We start from the raw sequence: 19,982 nt of genomic DNA on the forward strand, positions 1-19,982 counted from the left end.
CTTCATATATTTCCAAACTGTAAACACAATACATATTAAATTCATAAATAAAGCTCATCCTAAACAAACATATTCTACTACCGCATACTGTTTCATGCATATGTATATATGCACTCACTTCGCGGGCAAATTGGATTGAAAACATATTCACCCTCTACAACTTTGTTAGTAATGATTGAACTTCCTTCAAATTTCCTAGTTAGTCTTAATAAAAATCTAAAAAGCGAAAATCTCTGAATTCTCATCCTGCCCCCATCTAAGCATGTACGCGAAAAACGTTTATCCTCTGTAATCTCACTAGGTCCATTTTATTCGCCAAGCTAATCCTCAGCATGTTAACTGATTTAAGTATTTGATAATCTTCTTCAGCTTTTGTCCAGTTCAGAAACAGGTTTAACTCCGCATATAATAGCGCCATAGATCCTACACTTGCGGAAAATTAAGAAAGATGCAGACCATAAAATTGATTGTTCTTTAAGTCACATTGTTGCGAATAAAAATATTTTTAAATATCTTTTAACAGTGTATATCTCCTAAATTGCCTTCTGACAATCAGTTTCTTAAATCTCTGATAAACATTTAAAAAAATTGTAATGACTGTATTAAGCTATCTTGAGTAGCCGGAGACGATTATAAGGGGAGAACTATCTCAAAATTCTAAAAAGATGGCGAAATTGACCGTGAGGTCCGCCCGCAAATATTGAAGTTACATCGAAGCGTTCCGTCGACACGTACTTACAGGCCTCTGTACTATCGAGGTCCGAGAATGTGGACTCCAATGAGCACTTCCATCCCTCACGTGTCTTTTTCGGTATGGCACCGCACCGGACACTGAAAAATAAATCAAACACGGGGACTCTTACTCACGTGAGCCTAACAAAATAAACAACACGCGAGTTAAACATGAAACTGAAATAAAAGAAAGGTCGGCTCGCCGGCGCACGTGGAACCTTACAACTTCGCACCCGCGTGCCGCGATCGAAAAGGAGGATCCACGACGGATCACATCCTCAATCCATGCTCCTCCTGCCTCAGATGTATTGTGAGGCGCGGCCTTTGAGGTTTCCACCCTGCCTTAACATCCTCAGGCCATGATATTGGAGGATGTCCTTTAGTGCAAAGAGTTCTATGGGGTTAAGGAGGAAAATTAGTTAAAATTCATATTAAAACTTATTTATAAATAATAAAAGAGTCATGCAAATCAATCTTTAAAAAATAGAAGAACAAAATAAAATATGGATTATTTATAAAAAAATATAAATGAAAAATAAACTGATATGAAACTGCATTCCAGAAGGAAATACTCATATTAAAAGAAAAAGGTGAATGAATAAAGAAAAAAATACCTCACCCAGAACTCTGTTCAATCACACTTTTTTGAAAAATAATTTCCGGCATGTGATACTAAGAAACACGATTGAATCATGTTCAATAATCGGATAAAATAATCAAATCCAGTAAAAACTTTGCTTCTAAAAAAATATATCAAATTCTATACACAATAAAAACAAAAATTACAATTTGACTTACATAAGACAAAAAACCAAAAGTTCCTAATATTACTGTTCGAAGCAATTTATCGTTAGTCATTCAAGCAGCAAATCAGAGCAACACGGTAAACGTTAGAATGCTATTAGGACGTGCTGGGACGAAGGGAAGTGGCGGTCGCCACTTCGAGGCCTCCTGATCGACACAGGCTTAGAGTTAGAGAACGCTAAATGCGGATGACTTCATCAACTTCTTCAATACTTTTCGATTTCATATGAAGCTTGGTCGCCTCCTAAAGATCCGATTTGCGACGAATTTGATTGCGATTGATTAAACTGCGCCTCAATACTTTCTGGACTCTCTTAATCCGGTGCTACTCCGAATACTGCAGAGCATCTTCTGGGCGTAAATGAATATGTTTACGAATGAAAAATAGAAAGGTCCTACAGTCAAATCAGAGGGCAGCATATATTTTTTCTTATGTAACTCATTAGTTCTCGCTTTCGGGGCCTTTTCTGCGATGATTGGCACCCAATCTGGACATTTTCTTCTAATTTGTAACTGTCCGCATGCATTTTTCAAAAGGGTGCTCTTGTTTGTATTGGAATTTCACTACATTTTTGCCTTCATAGCGCCTCATAAGCCTGCACTACTCTATATGATTTCTACAGACACGTTAAAATGTATTCTTTTCCGCAGTAATTTCCGTCGCAGAAGCACTCACCACTAATCTCCCCGTCCAAAGTGAAAATGCCTACGCCATCAGCTCCCCGGTCCAGTTGTTCTGTTGTCCATCGATCAACCGGTCCTGGTCCCGCTAATCCTCAATGAACAATACATTTTCAGTCGCCTCAATCAGAAACAGTTGTTAGGCCTGCATTCCATAATATATGACCTGATCAAGTTTAAGTAAAAGGTCAATGTTCCCTTTTGACCGGTCATTGCAATATTCAAGCATTGCTATTATGTACAAGTTGACAATTTGTTAAAATGTTATAAAAATTTTATAATTTTTAGTCAAAGGTAACAGGTGGTAGACTTTGAAAAATTAAATTGAATCACTAAGTTGAGAATTTTATGTGATTGATTTAAGCGAATGTCGGGAATGGGAAAAGCAAATTAGAAGGAGTAAATTGGGAATGCTAAGGGGAATTAAAATGGAAGAAAAGGAGAGAATATTACATATTAGTAGCTGCATTTTGATTGTCTCTGGAAAAAGCGAATGAAGAACTGCACAAAGCCGCGGACACACAAAATCCTAGAGAATAAGGCATTCGACCGCTGAGAGTTGGGCCGCATACCGAAAGACGACCGTGCACTTTGCACCCTTGAATCCAAATGATCCTTTCAATCTACTTTCCGACACTTTGCACTCCCGAATTCTCGAGATCTCTTCAACTTTGTTTGTAGATTTGGTAGCTCACCCAACCACTTGTCTTCCAATGGGACTTCTAACTGGCTATTGCTTCGCCGGCAACAACCCAACCATTTCGGGTAAAAATATTTTGTATATTGAGTCATGGTGCTTTCTCTGCAACCAATTTGTATACCAATAGCGCATATCATGAGAATATTATCCATCTTTCTTGGGTAGGTCACATCGGAATCATAATTGCCGAATTAATTAAAAATCTTACAATCACTGTTTTATTTTGATTTTGCGTTCTATTGTCGATAAGATACAGGAGAAACTATAAATAGCTTTTAATTTTGCTGATTTCGATCATTTGTATTTCAGACTGCAATATCATACATATGCTCGACCAATATAACATACTTACTAGATATAATTCTACAAATACCAGGAATCGATGTGAACAAGCCAGACAATGAGGGAAACACACCACTCCATTTCGCTGCACAAGCAGGTGGGTACTGTGATTATATTACGAAATCATATCCAGGGAATTGTTTGTTTTCATTCGATTACGCGAATATCTGAAATGTGTATGTTTTGAGAATCCAAAGCCAAACAGATTTTTAGCAAAAAGTACAACGTGTGGCTTTCTTTCTCGATGGCAGAAGACAATGTTTCATTATTTACTCATAGTTCACTGCCGTCTGTGAGTATCTGTTACTCGCTGTAAATATTGACAATTTTCCTCAATGGTATTTTCAGGCCAAGCAGATGTAGTGAACATGTTGATTACTCGAAGCAGGAGTCTTCAAATTGACGCGAAAAATTGTCTGGGCTTCACACCTCTTATGAAAGCGGCCTTACAAGGAAGAACTCGCTGTGCGAAATTACTCTTATTTGCTGGTAAGTTATGATGAGAGGATATGCCTATTTCTTAGAAAGCATTCCTTTTCGAAAACGAAAATAAACTCCGGTTGCCATAAACTTTTTGTCATATAATCGTATGTATATATTTGATTACGGATTACGCAATCGCATAGTGATCCCAGTTTTTTTCGAATTTTTTTTTGCTTAGACCCGGTATTGTTTAGAGTATTGGCAATCGTTGTAGTTTATTGTCAAAAAATCAACACTGAAAATAAATTCTACATCAAGTAGAAGAAAGAGTGGGCACAAGGAAAAAAACGAAAGAGTGGCTAGGGGGCATTCAGTTTGCAATGAGTATCAGGATTTTGTAACGTGCGTACTATATGCAACCTTGCGATTTCTATAATATATCGTTCATGGATTATTACCTAATGCAAGTTTTTAGGTTATCACAATTTGGGTTGATTCCACAACTTTACCCAATCCGCGATTATGATTCAAAGGATTAAGCTTAGATGGTCCTTCTTCAAATAATGAAACCTTTGGGATGTGGGCGCGGTGATGATTTAGACGATGCAACAACGTCAATATTGTGGAAACAGAATGACTGAGTCATCAAATGATGAGCTTTGATTCTTAAACGTATAAATTCAATATATTTGCAAGTCTGCTTCTGCTGATATTCTACAGCAAGCTGAATAAATATTCGCCATATTTCCTCAGTATTTCTTGCGTAAACTACAGCCTGAGTTGCAAACTTTACTTTTGTATTTATTTTACAATGTCTGGAAATATTAATAATCGAGATCTAATAGCCGAGCTTTGAATACGTTCTCGTCGATCAAAAAAGATTTCGCTCTAGAGCCAGGAGTTGCGTTATGGGACGTTACTTTGACAGTTATCGGTTTTTCAACATATTAATCCACGTACCGGTAAATCTTTTTAATATGTCCTAAGTTAGACAAAAGTATAATTCTGACCACTTTTGTGGTCCATTTACCCTTCTTTTCGGGTCTAGCAACCAAGTGTCCAAAAATCAAAGATGAAGGGTTTTTTCCAGGACAGAGGGAATTCTTCAGACGCTGAATCGAACTATACATTGTTTTGGGGGATCGTTTCGTTTCTTTATGGAAATATTGGAACCTATCCTTCATTTTTTTCGCACCGACCAGGGAGCTGTCAAATTTATAATATTTTGCAAGCGTATTTTTTTTAGCAAATGTTCGCAGAATACCGCAGAAAAAATCTACTCCATACCAAGAGAGAAATTTTGCCAATGAGGGGAAGAAGGCAACCTTATTATTTGCCCAGTTGTCTCTTCCTTTTCGAAAGCTTTCGGCAAACTTTCGATATCCTGCTATACAATACAGTCGACTGTATTGTATGTTAGAACATGAACTCATGCAACACGCTGTTTATTTTTTTTACACGACATCGTTAAAATGACCCTAAATCAAGTTTGTAGGGAACTGGGGAAACTACTGGCGCAATACACGCTGCATCGTTACTCATGGAGGGACACCATGGGAAGCGCCTCTGTTATATACATTGCATTCCTGGTTCTAGTGAGTTCATTTGATCGTAGCATCACACAAACCTATCTAGTATGCTTTGCGGCAACACCTAATGGCAGAGGAACGCTGGATTAAAGTTGAAAGTGTGGCGGGCATATCAAAACCGCTTGATGTCTCTGCCGGTGTTTATCAAGGAAGGGCTCTCTCACGACTTCTCTTTGTTCTTGTTATGGACACTATCACAGGGGGCATCCTACGTCCAACGCCCTAAACACTGCTTTATGCTTCTAATAAAGCCGATCTCGAACAACTCTCTCCGGTTCTGGGTGCTGGCCGACTATCAAGGGCAATTAACGGCGGTAATGGAGACAAATATGTTGCTCCTGACCAGTGGCGTAAAATGTCATGATTACATTCGAAATGAGGGTCAGAATCAATATGGGGATGCATTGATTTTGGAAAAAATTGCGAGAGGGGCATTTTCGACGTTATGGACATGCAATTCGCATTGAAAAGAGTTGCTGAACATCGAAGTCAATAGGAAACGACCGAAAGGTCGACCGAAGCAACGATGACTTGATACGTTAGATAGCGATTTGAAAGCCTCTCGACCACATCTAGATTAGACTTATGATTGAGCAAAATGGTGCAATCAATTAAGTCGAGTCCAGCCTTCTTTTGAACGGGACAAAGGCTGAAGAAGAAGATGTTTTCACAAGGATATCCTTAGAGATGCTAACAACTTGGAAGGTTTTTTATATGGTATTATAGCTGAAGTGTTCACCTGCTAGAACTAGTTCATCATCGAGCACAAAGTGTGCAAATGAACTTTTACAGTGTTCGCATTACAAATTTTATGGATTTTTTTATATGCGTACACTTTTTGTTCAGTTTAGTTCAATATTTGGGAAATGATGCATCAACCATATCCATGCACCATTGTTACTGGCAATTTGAAATCGAAGAAAATTAAGTGGAGCGGGGAACTAAGCTCTCCCTACGCTTTGTGATGATGAATGATACGGAAGCTGTTAATGTAGTCGGTGTGTGAGGATCCAAAACGAAAACTACCCTGTTTGCTATCGATCACATTTTTTTGGTGTTCTTTGATGTTTCTCACAGGGAACACTCAAATATCCATGCAACTGTTCCACTCAAGGCTCATATTGAATTTGTGGGATCGCCACTCTACTCCTTCGCGAGTAGAAACCACCCCAACACGCAAGCGAAGGTATGCAATCATAAAATGATGCCCCATTTCCAGGTCAATGTCCACACAGGAACTCCTAAATGTGTTCGAACAAGGTGTCACAAACGGCCCCGCGATGAAATTGTCGAAACTTTGACGTCCTTTCTTTTTACGGTACCAACACCACGCCTTCCCATCACATGGTAATTAGATCAATCATCACGATGACAATGTCTTCTTAAGAAAGCCTATCATGAATTGCGTATAGTTTTAAGCGTTTTAACGCGATGATGATAAACACTGCCTAATTGTGATGCTAATTAACCTAGACTGAAATCTTCCAGTCAAGATCCTGTCATAAAACGGATCCCAGGTCGAACCGCACCTTGCCATAGCTGCCAACAAAAGTCCGATACTGGTTTCGCGTTTACTATAAGTAGGCTTATCAGAATGTGGAAGCGAAATTCCACAGGAAGTAAAAAACTGCTCTCTAAAGTCCCATCATCTAACAATGTTTAAACCCAGAATTTTTAACCGATATTGCTGGACTTCCCTTTCGAACTGGAGAAAACAATCATTCTGGTTAGTCTCGATATCTTTATCGAGGAGCGTACACACCTTCCAGAACTCAATCAAAGATCATTAAATCAGTCTCTATTCGAGATGTTGTTGACGATTTAGTAGCAATGAAATTCCGAAATTTGCAAGTTACTTGCTCAAACTTCTTTTATTCCCCTTTCACAGCACCCCGGGAACATTTTGAGTATGTTCTTAAACCCTAGCTCAATGAACTCCCGTCCACTAATTTCAATCTGAAAAGTCATCATGCTCTAGAAAGACAATTGTCGAATATATTGATAAAATTATGGAAAGCGTCCAGTCCGACAATCACATTAGCACTGTTTCGATTGCTCAGTAACATTGACAAAAAAACATTGTGCACCATTTGCTGCATTCAAGAAGAAGCTGGACTTATGCGGATCGCAGAAGCTAAAACCGAAAAAACTTCATGGACTGAATTTCCATCTGCGAATCGCTACTCAATCACAACAAAATCAATCCATTTCTGTAGCGGATTGCGATTGTTAATGAAAAACGTCAAGCCATAACAATCGTGGCCGGATTGTGATTAGCAGGACAAAATGTGACTAAGGAAGAATTTGCTCTGTGTATGGTAGCAGTGGCAAGGAATCATCTACAATAATCTGCTTCACCACAGCGAAACTTTTAATTCGTACCTATACTCACCTATACGATTGGAGTGCCTGAAGGACAAATCGCTCACGTTTTAGCCAACCGGAGAGGAATAGTGTTCCGTCAGGACAGCACCAGGGCACATGTGTGTTTGAGGTAGGGGAGAAGTATAGCGATCAGACCGTAGTGATCCATGGCACTCGATTCCCTAGTCTAACGAAATATCCCAGATACGTTTATGTATCGCATGATTTCTGTTAGTGGATATGATGCTATCCGTTACAACCAGAACACATCAGTATCAAAGGTTTGATGTCTGATGCATCCATAGGCGTTGCATTCATATGTTAAATACTCCGTGGATCCCGCTTCTTCATCGCAGTATCGTTTTGTACACTTCCAATTTTAAACATATGTTCAGCTTGTGAATTATGTCCAGTCAGAATAATCACAATACTTCTGCAAGTCAGAAGGAGAAGATTGGTACGTTTAGCAGCATTTAGGCTTTGCCATTTGCCATTATTAGTGGCTCGTTCCCAGTTTTTACTACCGGCACTTTAATTGCTGATTCCTGTCCCGGCATGGGGTAAATTGAACCTTCTTTTGCTATGGCATCTGAGACTCGATACTACAGTGATCAAGTACGCAAAGTAGTTCCACTATATTGAATCTAGAAATAGAGTTCAATCAGTTTCTATGTGCCTGAACGATTTACGAGGTTTTCAAAGAACTACTCAAAGCCCTCAATGCAGCTTGGCTATCGCTGCATATTGCGGTGCGCTTGCCTTTAATAATAATAATAATAATCGTTGACGCAACAGTTCATATTGGATTAGGGCCTTGAAGTGTGTTAGATCACTTCATACTACAGGATAGCCTGTAGCCTGCCCTTAAACCGCTCGTCAATCACTCCAGTTGCCGACCTTAGGATCGCATACACTTCAGCCTGAAAGATCGTTGCATATTGTCCTTAAAGGAGAAACTCACTGCTCGTTTTTACTGGAGAGATAGATTCCTGTTCGCTGTTCGGTTTTTGAGCCATTGGCAGATGTAAGGGGACGGCATTGTAAGAACTGTAAGAAACAGGACGGAGGAAGAGAGAGTATTCAAATCAAAAAATCATTTACTGAATAAGAAGTCTGAGCTTACGACGGATTTCACTTCAACATAATTCGCACTCATGCGTGGAGCGGTTACCACCTGCCACTGCTTTCGGTCACGCTGCTCCCAAGGCAGAGGTGAGACAGCGTCTAATGAGTTGCCTCTGCCCTGGACGAAACCGTCAGCCATTCTTTTTTAAGTAAATGACTGAAATTACTGAAAAAAAAATTCATAAGAAAATTGATGAGTCCAATAAAACTTTAATAAGCCTAACCCCAGAGCTCTTAAGGGTATATTTATGGTATACAAATTATCCTAAACGGGCGACGGATTGTTGCTATTATAAATATTGCTCTTGGCCTCTGTAGACAGTTTCCAAAATTTACACAAAATATCTTCATTCCATTTTTGGACAAGTTGCCTGAGATCATTATTGCTATGAGACACCAGGAAAATCATCATCATCAACGGCGCAACAACCGGTATCCGGTCTAGGCCTGCCTTAATAAGGAACTCCAGACATCCCGGTTTTGCGCCGAGGTCCACCAATTCGATATCCCTAAAAGCTGTCTGGCGTCCTGGCCCACGCCATCGCTCCATCTTAGGCAGGGTCTGCCTCGTCTTCTTTTCCTACCATAGATATTGCCCTTATAGACTTTCCGGGTGGGATCATCTTCATCCATACGGATTAAGTGACCCGCCCACCGTAACCTATTGAGCCGGATTTTATCCACAACCGGACGGTCATGGTATCGCTCATAGATTTCGTCATTGTGTAGGCTACGGAATCGTCCATCCTCATGTAGGGGGCCAAAAATTCTTCGGAGGATTCTTCTCTCGAACGCGGCCAAGAGTTCGCAATTTTTCTTGCTAAGAACCCAAGTTTCCGAGGAATACATGAGGACTGGCAAGATCATAGTCTTGTACAGTAAGAGCTTTGACCCTATGGTGAGACGTTTCGAGCGGAACAGTCTTTGTAAGCTGAAGTAGGCTCTGTTGGCTGATAACAACCGTGCGCGGATTTCATCATCGTAGTTGTTATCGGTTGTGATTTTCGACCCTAGATAGGAGAAATTGTCAACGGTCTCAAAGTTGTATTCTCCTATCCTTATTCTTGTTCGTGCTTGTGTTTGACCAGTGCGGTTTGATGTTGTTGGTTGATTCGTCTTCGGTGCTGACGTTGCCACCATGTATTTTGTCTTGCCTTCATTGATGTGCAGCCCAAGATCTCGCGCCGCCTGCTCGATCTGGATGAAGGCAGTTTGAACGTCTCGGGTGGTTCTTCCCATGATGTCGATATCGTCAGCATAGGCCAGTAGTTGGGTGGACTTGAAGAGGATCGTACCTCTTGCATTCACCTCAGCATCACGGATCACCTTCTCGAGGGCCAGGTTAAAGAGGACGCATGATAGCGCATCCCCTTGTCGTAGACCGTTGTTGATGTCGAATGGTCTTGAGAGTGATCCTGCTGCTTTTATCTGGCCTCGCACATTGGTCAGGGTCAGCCTAGTCAGTCTTATTAATTTCGTCGGGATACCGAATTCTCTCATGGCCGTGTACAGTTTTACCCTGGCTATGCTATCATAGGCGGCTTTAAAGTCGATGAATAGATGGTGCAACTGTTGTCCATATTCCAACAGTTTTTCCATCGCCTGCCGCAGAGAGAAAATCTGATCTGTTGCTGATTTGCCTGGAGTGAAGCCTCTTTGGTATGGGCCAATGATGTTCTGGGCGTATGGGGCTATCCGGCCTAGCAAGATAGTGGAGAATATCTTATAGATGGTACTCAGCAACGTGATACCTCTATAATTGCTGCACTGTGTAATATCTCCCTTTTTATGTATGAGACAGATTATGCCTCGCTGCCAATCGTCAGGCATTGATTCGCTGTCCCATACCTTGAGCACAAGTTGATGAACCACTTGGTGTAACTGGTCGCCTCCATATTTAACCAATTCGGCTGTAATTCCATCGGCTCCTGGCGACTTATGATTTTTTAGCCGATGAATTGCACGGACTGTTTCTCCTAAACTTGGTGGTGGCAGTATTTGTCCGTCGTCTTCAGTTGGCGGGACCTCCAACTCGCCGATGTTCTGGTTGTTCAGTAGCTCATCAAAGTACTCAACCCATCGCTCTAATATGCCCATTCTGTCGGAAATCAGATTTCCCTCTTTGTCTCGGCAGGATGAGCATCGAGGTGTATAAGGCTTCATCCTGCTGACTTGTTGGTAAAACTTCCGCGCCTGGTGCGGTTGCTCCCTGTACTTTTCTAGTTCACAGACTTGTTGGTTCTCCCAGGCTTCCTTTTTCCGTCTGTGAAGTCGCTTCTCCGCTCGACGGAGTTCGTGATAAGTCTCTGCGCGTGCCCGCGTTCTTTGAGAATGCAACATTACTCGGTATGCGGCATTCTTCCGTTCCGTTGCTAGCTTACATTCATCGTCAAACCAGCCGTTCCGACTCCTTTTGCGGCTGGGGCCAAGTATATTTGTGGCCGTATCCATGATAACGTTCTTCAGGTGATTGTGAAGATCATTAGTTGATGCTTCATCTCCAGGTCCTCTATTGACTGCGGTTATTGCGGCATCCATTTCCCTCTTATAGGTGTCGCGGAGGGTTGTGTTGTGGATGGCTTCAGTGTTCACTCTCACCTGATTGTCAGAGGGGATTCTAGGTGGTATTGTTATTCGAGCTCGGAGCACCATGCCAACGAGATAGTGATCCGAGTCTATATTGGCCCCCCTATATGTTCTGACATTCATCAAGGCTGAGAGGTGGCGGCGTTCGATCAACACGTGGTCAATTTGGTTGAAAGTGGTCCCGTCTGGAGAGGCCCACGTATGTTTGTGGACCGCTTTCCGCGCAAACCAGGTACTTCCAACAACCATTTCGTGTGACCCTGCTAATTGAATAGTCCGCAGTCCGTTATCATTTGTTTTTTCGTGTAAGCTATGGGAGCCAACGTATCGCCTGAATACGGGCTCCTTCCCTACTTGGCTGTTAAAATCCCCAAGTATGATTTTGATATCATATCTGGGACAGGCTTCGAGGGCTCTTTCTACTGCCTCGTAGAAGGTATCCTTCTCCGACTCTGCAGTCTCCTCTGTAGGGGCGTGAACGTTTATGAGGCTTATATTTCTAAACTTGCCTCGCAAGCGCAGAGTGCATAGCCGTTCGCTTATACTTTCAAAGCCGATAACAGCAGGTTTCATTTTTTGGCTGACTAAGAAACCTACTCCGAGCACATGGTTTACTGGATGGCCGCTATAATATATGGTGTAGTAGCTCTTCTCCAGGAAACCGGTCCCTGTCCATCGCATCTCTTGCAACGCTGTTACATCAGCCCTATATTGGGACAGGGTATCGGCTAGCTGCTTATCAGCTTCATCTCTGTACAGGGAGCGCACGTTCCATGAGAAAATGCGCAAATCGTTGTTCCTTTGTCGTTGCCGGGTCCGTCGTTTTAACATCCGTCCTATCCGAGGCTCCTGTTGTGGCTTCGTAACAGGTTGTTTTCCGTGTAGGGTTGTCAGCCCTACCCAACCCCCAACCTGGAGGACCAGTTGGTACAATTTGTCCCGTTTTTAGGCGCGGGAGACTCGCCTTCATCCTTCTCCGTCTGCAGCTTTTCGTCAAGAAAGAGCTCCCAGCGGTCACCACGTGGAGGTGGAGATAGGGTTTGGTAGTAGAGCTGTTGGTGTTGGTTCAGCAGGCATTTCCCAGGTTTTATGCTCCATCGTGGGTACCAATCCACGTTTCGCCCCGGGACCTATACTACCCTTTGACCACCAGGAAAATAGCATCGGCATAAAGCAGTGTATAGAGCGCTGGATGTTGGATGTCCCGTGTGACAATGAGATCATAACAAGAAACAAGTCGGAATACCGGAAGCCCGTGCTTCGGGTATAAAGGTTTTGTGTTCATCTTATCTAAGAAATTTCAACGCACATTTTTCTCCCCGTATACAGCTACAAAACTACGAGACATACGTACATATTACAGCCGTAGATGTTACGCTCACCCTAAACAAACAAACTGCCTATTTTCGAATACTGTTCACATATATGCAGGTATATAAATTGATCGTACCCATATTTCCGATTTACTTCTTATATCTATCTGAATTAGGCTCTACCCGCAAAGTTCATTAGCACGCATATACTATATACCTACATACACACATGTCTCGTTGGAATAATTGATATTCATATACAAATGATTAAAGAACTAAAACAAAATATCATAATTCTTTTCCACCCAATTCATACGAACTTACTTCATTGTGGTATTGACGAATTGATATGTGATGATGACGTTATCAGGTTGTAGAGTGCACGAAATTCACAAAAAATTGGAAACTTTTACCCCCTATAACTTTGTTAATAATAGTTAGATTTTCTTCAAACTTGACCAAATTGCGCATTATATTCTTTATTATACGCATGCCAAATTTTGTACTTCTGGGATGAAATAAGGGGGGTGCCAGATAAATTTCTAAAATGTGGAAATATACTACTATTAACTTTATTTGTGCAGATATCGGAACCGGATATATTTTGAGGCCTAGATTTCATAGAGATGCACTATTGACATTTTTTTTCAGATTTTTCGGTTGGATAGGTTCTGAGAACGAGACCTGTTACACTTTTTGGGGGCATATTTTGAGCGCTCACTCCCCTATGTTTCACCCAGTATCAAATATTGAACCAGTTTCGAAAAGTACTAATTGAGACCTTTCATTTGATATCCCACATGGCCACATTTTATGAAAAAAAATGTTGCACCCTTCTTCCACATGTATGGGGAGCCCCCCCTTAAACTTAACACAAAATGGCGTCAGTTGCTGCATGTAAAGGGAACGGCAGTCCACATACTTCTACCAATTTTCATGACAATCGATTCAGCCGTTACCGAATAAATCGGCTGTGACAGACAGACGGACAGACAGACATCGAATCGATTCTAATAAGGTTTTGTTTCACACAAAACCTTAAAAAGAGGTGGACAGAGACACGAAACGGTTTTGATACACCGCACCACTTGGAACTTTACCTTCCTTCCTCAATAACTCGGTTGAAGAACTCGCTGAGCCATAGTGTTGAATCTCAGCCCTTTGCTTTCTACAGCTCAGAGCGGAGAATGAAGAAATTATTCCGTTGGAATCTGCCCGAAATATGCTCGGCATCTATCCATCGCGGCTCGTCGATCAGTAAGCAAAGTACCGTTCTTGCCATTAATGCAACAGAAATGTTCAATATCCTATGTGCGTTGATGTCGGCTTTTGACAAGTCGATACACATCTCTCTCGCCATTCCAAGTGTCCATAAACTGGACAAGGCTTTGTTTCCTGATTGGCACTCCTGTAAAAGTGCCTGTTTGTCAGCGTTTTACCTTTGAGAAACTTGTGGTTGAAGCGTTGCTTTTCATGAGCCTTCATTTGAACATTACCATTCCAAAGTCAAGTATTTCGGTGTATAAACCACTTGGTGGCCACGACGGTTCCATAAGCTACTTTGTGAATTGTGTTTCTAACTTGATACCACAATGGTGGGTAATCGAGTAAGTGAGATCATTTCTTCTTTCTTCTTATGAAATCGCCACCATTTAATATGCGGCGGGCCAGTGCGTTTTGTCGATGGCTTGATTAGCAAGCCGGTTATCAAAGGTCGATGATGAAGTACGATGGTCTCATAGGGAATAGGTTTGCAGTCAGTGGCATGTTGGCATCCTATGGGAATATAGTCTTTTTGCGTTTTAGTGTTCCCATTATAAAATGTAGGAGGATGAAACAATCGTTTGATGAAGCGTGTATAGTATTTACAAGTACAAGGTAATGAGTATGCGACTATACGCTCTTTTCTCTCATGGCACCTATTCCCGTCTGCCCACCAACACAATAATATAATCATCAGAAGACACGTTATCGGTCTTTGAATCGAGAAGTTGTCAGATCAGGTCGAGTTCTCGGCATCAAGTCGACCAATCTGTTGTGCTGTGAAGAAGTAAATAGTGTGAGATAATGGTGAGCTTGATCAGCAGGTTATCAAATCGCTTGACTTCTTTAATGGCATCACCAAAACCCCCAGAGATGGCAATGCCAACACCGTATTGAGTGTGTGAACTACTAACAAGTTTATAGCCGTTTTACCGCGTTCGCATTCTATGTCGCAGCTTTTGGCACCAATCCTTCGAATTTCTTGTAGAGCAAATATCCGTGCGTCTGTTCTGATTTCAGCATTTTACTTTTGTTCTATTGAGTATTTGGGCTTGGGACAGGAACGCTATGGAAATAACATTTATCATGAACGCATCCCAGTAGCATATTTGCATTTGCCAGTCTCAATGCGAGTTGGTTTCACAATAGTCCGTATTCATCCAATAAAAAAGAAATGCTTTCTAATAATAATAATAAGGAATATGATTGATTACTCTAACAAAAACCAGCACAGAATCGTAGCACCAACAAAAATATTACTTTTTACTTTCTCTTGGTCTATAAAATGATAGGTGCATCACCAGTCGAAACTGATTACGGAAGAGGACTGCGTGCCGAACAATGGGCGGCATTCTGTGGAAGGTAGTAATATTAATTTATATCTTGACATCTTAAACTGATTAAATGCTCGATTACAGACCATCATGTGCTGAAATGATTGAAAAATGTGCTCGTGCTCGATTATTAGAAAAAACACAATCATGTCTGCCAGGAACTACAGAAATCCAGAAAGTGCCTGTCACAAGATCGAAAACCACAACTATTCAAACACAAATAGGTGAAACTTTTCGAGCGAAATTTCGTAAATTCTTACCATTCGGAGCTTCGGTGAAAGGAAGAATAAATTCAAAAGAAGTTCGAGGAAATGGGAATAACAATAATAACACCGATATTGTTGGATATTTGAAATCGGCAACGATTTGTGCGAGTGGACCAGCTTTGCCAAACGAAGGAAAAACACAAATGCTTAACAGTTTAACGAATCAATTCAAAGTGCCAAAGTAAGTACTAATAATACGAAATTGGTCGGTTTGTTTGTGTTCTAGGATTGAGTTTGTCTCCTTCCAGATTGGAGGTGACGCCTGCAAACAATCAACATCTTATTAAGAAGTACGAGTCAAAACTGAATCTAGAACAAGTGGATATTCCAGTAGTGAAGGCATCGGCGTCAATTCGATATTAATTTGTACGTTAATTACTTAAAGTCTGTTTTATTTAATATATGGTAATGCGTAGTTCTAGTACTATATGAAATGTTTTTTTTTGTTACTCTAAAAACTGTGCATTTAAAAGTTAAAAGAGCACATTCGACGAAAAGAAATGATTTCTCAGTATTGCCTGAAGAAAGTCAAAATTACATATATGAGGATTTGCTGTAATATTTTATATAGAATACATGGTCGTTTTTACATATTTGTCAAATGGGTTTTTTCATTCAAAGTTTATTGAGTAAGTTAGGCGCAAATCGTTGTTTAGCATGGCCGAAACCTAATTGAAATTTTAATAACTTAAATTTTCACCGTCGAATATTCAATCCGAAGAGAAAAAAAATATTTTTTCAACCTGTGGGAAGCTACAAAAATTATTAACAAACATACGGCTCCAAATTAGGTGGGAAGGTGTTTTACAATTCCGTATTGCGAAGCGATAATAGACACTAGCACGTTTCCTTCCATTTAACTTCGTTAATTATATTTGACTGATGTCTTGAAAAAATTTATAACTCTCGCTGATATGCTATCTTGATACACTCTTGATTTGAAGATTGAAAGATCGAAGCGCGTGGATGCATATTGTTAATCTCGGTTAGAATGGTCGCAACCTTATCCTTTTGAACTAATGCGAATACTTAATCTTGGTTGACGGACTGTTTTTAGGTGTTGTCAATTCGATTTTGGCCTTCGGTCTTTTGTATTCCGGATAATTTCCGGTACATAACTTCATATTTCATCTTTAACCCCATTACTGAGTCGTTTTATTCTTGCATCGATGTTGGCAAAGGCTTTTGGGTGCTGGTGCAGGAAAAGCGATATCATTTGTTCAAAACTGCCAATTTTTTGCGTGTGTATTCAATTTCGACCAGGTATTTCGATAGTTTAAATAGGTAAAACCCTTTCTTGGTGTTGTGCTGCGTGAAAATTTGTAGAGCGAAACCTTATTAAAATCGATCCAATGTTCGCCTGTCTGTTTGTCATACCCGATTTCTTATTGATCTTATTTCTGTTACTGAGTGAAACGAGTGACGGCTCAAAATGTGAGCTTCCAAAAGTGAAACAGATTTCATTCTCAGAAACTATCCCACCAATACAATAATAATGGTTTATTACCATATTTTGGAAATTTGCCCGAAAACATCCTCCCCCTCTTGAATTCAACCTAGAAGTAAATAAGTGCAATTGATAATATCGTGGACAACAGAGGAACACAGTCATCATCAACTATATCAATATATCAGGACTACAATAAAGTGAGCCCATATAATTGGAGGGTCGCATTCGGAATATCTAATTTTTACTGGTTTTAGCTTTTGTATATATCAATTAATAGGGACAAGAATATGTGTATTTCTGTATAAGATTTCAGGGTAGTATCTAATTCATTTGCATTCCTAGTACCACCGGTAATCAATTGACAACATATGTTTATACGCTTTTGAGTACGCGAAAAGCCGCAAACAGGTAATGCGGAAAGTTAGTTTATTTAGCATGAACATAATATTCACGCGTTTAATATGTACACCTATTTTGGGATTTGGAATTACATACATTTCGCCAGGAGCCAATGGAATTACAGCCGAATTAGTTAAATATGGAGGCGACCAGATACACCAAGTGGTTCATCAACTTGTGCTCCCATACCTTGGGACAGCGAATCAATGCCTGACGATTGGCAAAGAGGCATTATCTGTCTCATATATAAAAAGGGAGATATCACACAGTGCAGCAATTATAGAGGTATCACGTTGCTGAGTACCATCTATAAGATTTTTTCCTCTATCTTGCTAGGCCGGATAGCCCCATACGCCCAGAACATCATTGGCCCATACCAAAGAGGCTTCACTCCAGGCAAATCAGCGACAGATCAGATTTTCTCTCTGCGGCAAGCGATGGAAAAACTGTTGGAATATGGACAACAGTTGCACCATCTATTCATCGACTTTAAAGTCGCCTATGATAGCATAGCCTGCTAGGCTGACCCTGACCAATGAGCGAGGCCAGATAAAAGCAGCAGGCTCACTCTCAAGACCATTCGACATCAACAACGGTCTACGACAAGGGGATGCCCTATCATGCGTCCTCTTCTTTAACTTGGCTCTCGAGAAAGTGATCCGTGATGCTGAGGTAAATGCAAGAGGTACGATTCTCTTTTAGTCCACCCAACTACTGGCCTATGCTGACGATATCGGCATCATGGGAAGAAACACCCGAGACGTACAAACTGCCTTCATCCAGATCGAGCAGGCGGCGCGAGATCTTGGACTGCACATCAATGAAGGCAAGACAAAGTATATGGTGGCAACGTCAGTATCTAAAACCAACCAACCAACAACATCAAGCCGCACTGGTCAAACAGGAAGAATACCCTGCCTAAGATGGAGCGATGGCGTAGGTCAGGACGCCAGACAGCTTTTAGGGATATCGAATTGGTGGACCTCCGCGCAAAACCGGGATGTCTGGATTTCCTTATTAAGGCAGGCCTAGACCGGATACCGGACACCAGTTGTTGCGCCGTTGATCATGATGGTGATATATATTTTCGATTTTTATCTATGTATAAATGGAGAGAGCATGTACTCAAAGTTCCTCGCATGAGAAAAACATAAAATCTTTCATACCCCGTCCAGTTTCCGGTTTTCCCACTTGACGTTCTCTACACTTCCATAGAAATTTTATGTTCTCTTTATTTCTTGCCAATGATTTTTTTAGCCACAACATATTGTTGAAATTCGATCTTTCTAATAACTGTTTCTGACGTTTGTAGTTTTCTCCAATAAAAAAACAAGTCGGAATACAGGAAGCTGGTGCTTCTGATATAAAGGTTTTGTGTTCATCTTATGTGAGAAACTTTCTACGCACATTTCCATTCGTATATGACCTAAAACATTCCTTCATACTTTTCTCAAACTACAAGATATACAGACGTAGATATTATGTTCACCCTAAACAGCCATTGCCTATTACCGAATGCTATATACGCATGTATATAAATTGATTGTACACATATTTTCGATTTACGTCGTGTATAAAAGTATACATATCTACGACTAAAGTACGTATATTGAATACTGTTTGTTCAATGTACAAAGCGATGAATTAGGTACTAAGTTTCATTTACAGGTATGTACAGATAAATACATACATATGTCTGTCTGGAGTAATAATATATGTATAAAAAAACTACGGTGAAATGTTTCTCTGTGACCCCCTATTCACGTGAGCTCACTTTGGTGTGGTACTGATGTTATGATGACGTCATACCCGTTTAAGAATGCACGAAATTTACACAAAATGTAAAGTCTAGCCGTTTCGGAATAAACCGGGTGTGACAGGCAGACAGACATCGACTCGGTTCTAATAAAGGTTTGTTTCACACAAATTCAGCCGACATATGTAGTTAGCTGAGAAAAACACGTTAAACGGCAAATGTTCTATCTGATCTAAGTGTACACTTCAAGTATTATCATAGGTTGGACCCTATTTCTTTCACGACGATGCTGAAAACACTTGGACCGTCAAAGACGATTGTTACCGTACCATGCTGACTGACCTTTTCTTCGAGAAAATCGATGGAATGGACTTGCGCCACATGTGGTTTCTACAAGATGGCGCGATTTGTCACACAGCCGGCAAAACAATCACAATACTGAAACGCAAAGTCGGCAATAGGATTATTTCAAAAAAAGGCCCCATCAATTGGCCACCGCGTTCGCCAGATTTAACACAGCCAGATTTTTTTCTTTGGGGATATGTTAAACTCATGCTCTACTCCAACAAACCAGCAACACTTGGCGAGCTTCGCGACAACATTAAACGTTCAATTGGCGAAATAGAGTCGATTGTTTGCTCGAAAGTCATAGAAAATTGAGCTTCTCATAATCGGTCCTGCCGGCGCTGACAAGGCGGCCATCAGAAAGATATTGAGCTCCACAATTAATGGCATTAAATTGTCTTTAAAATAAAAAAAAATTTAAGTTTACAAAAGGGGAGTACTTAATAGTAAACCCCGTATATTACCATAGATATTTCCATATTTATTATAAATATATTTTCCAGAAATTGA

General features: G+C 40.6%; 1 protein-coding gene across 5 annotated transcripts in view; it reads left to right on the plus strand.

Moving 5' to 3' along the window:
• LOC119659858 (ankyrin repeat domain-containing protein 33B-like) overlaps window positions 1-16,124 on the plus strand; it is a 122,260-nt gene extending 106,136 nt beyond the window's left edge. For 4 of the 5 annotated variants that reach the window (XM_038068163.1, XM_038068166.1, XM_038068167.1 and 1 more), the window contains exons 3-7: window positions 3,227-3,356; window positions 3,608-3,748; window positions 15,215-15,284; window positions 15,341-15,703; window positions 15,771-16,124. In XM_038068163.1, the coding sequence (XP_037924091.1) occupies window positions 3,227-3,356; window positions 3,608-3,748; window positions 15,215-15,284; window positions 15,341-15,703; window positions 15,771-15,885 (819 nt within the window). In that variant the 3' untranslated portion in view covers window positions 15,886-16,124. Of the gene's footprint in view, window positions 1-3,226; window positions 3,357-3,607; window positions 3,749-15,210; window positions 15,285-15,340; window positions 15,704-15,770 lie in introns of those variants that run through there. The other variant, XM_038068164.1, reaches the window with a different exon arrangement.
• The last annotated feature ends 3,858 nt before the right edge of the window (window positions 16,125-19,982 follow it).

The sequence above is a fragment of the Hermetia illucens genome, chromosome 6, assembly GCF_905115235.1.
Source record: "Hermetia illucens chromosome 6, iHerIll2.2.curated.20191125, whole genome shotgun sequence".
In the NCBI taxonomy this organism is placed as follows: Eukaryota; Metazoa; Arthropoda; class Insecta; order Diptera; family Stratiomyidae; genus Hermetia; species Hermetia illucens.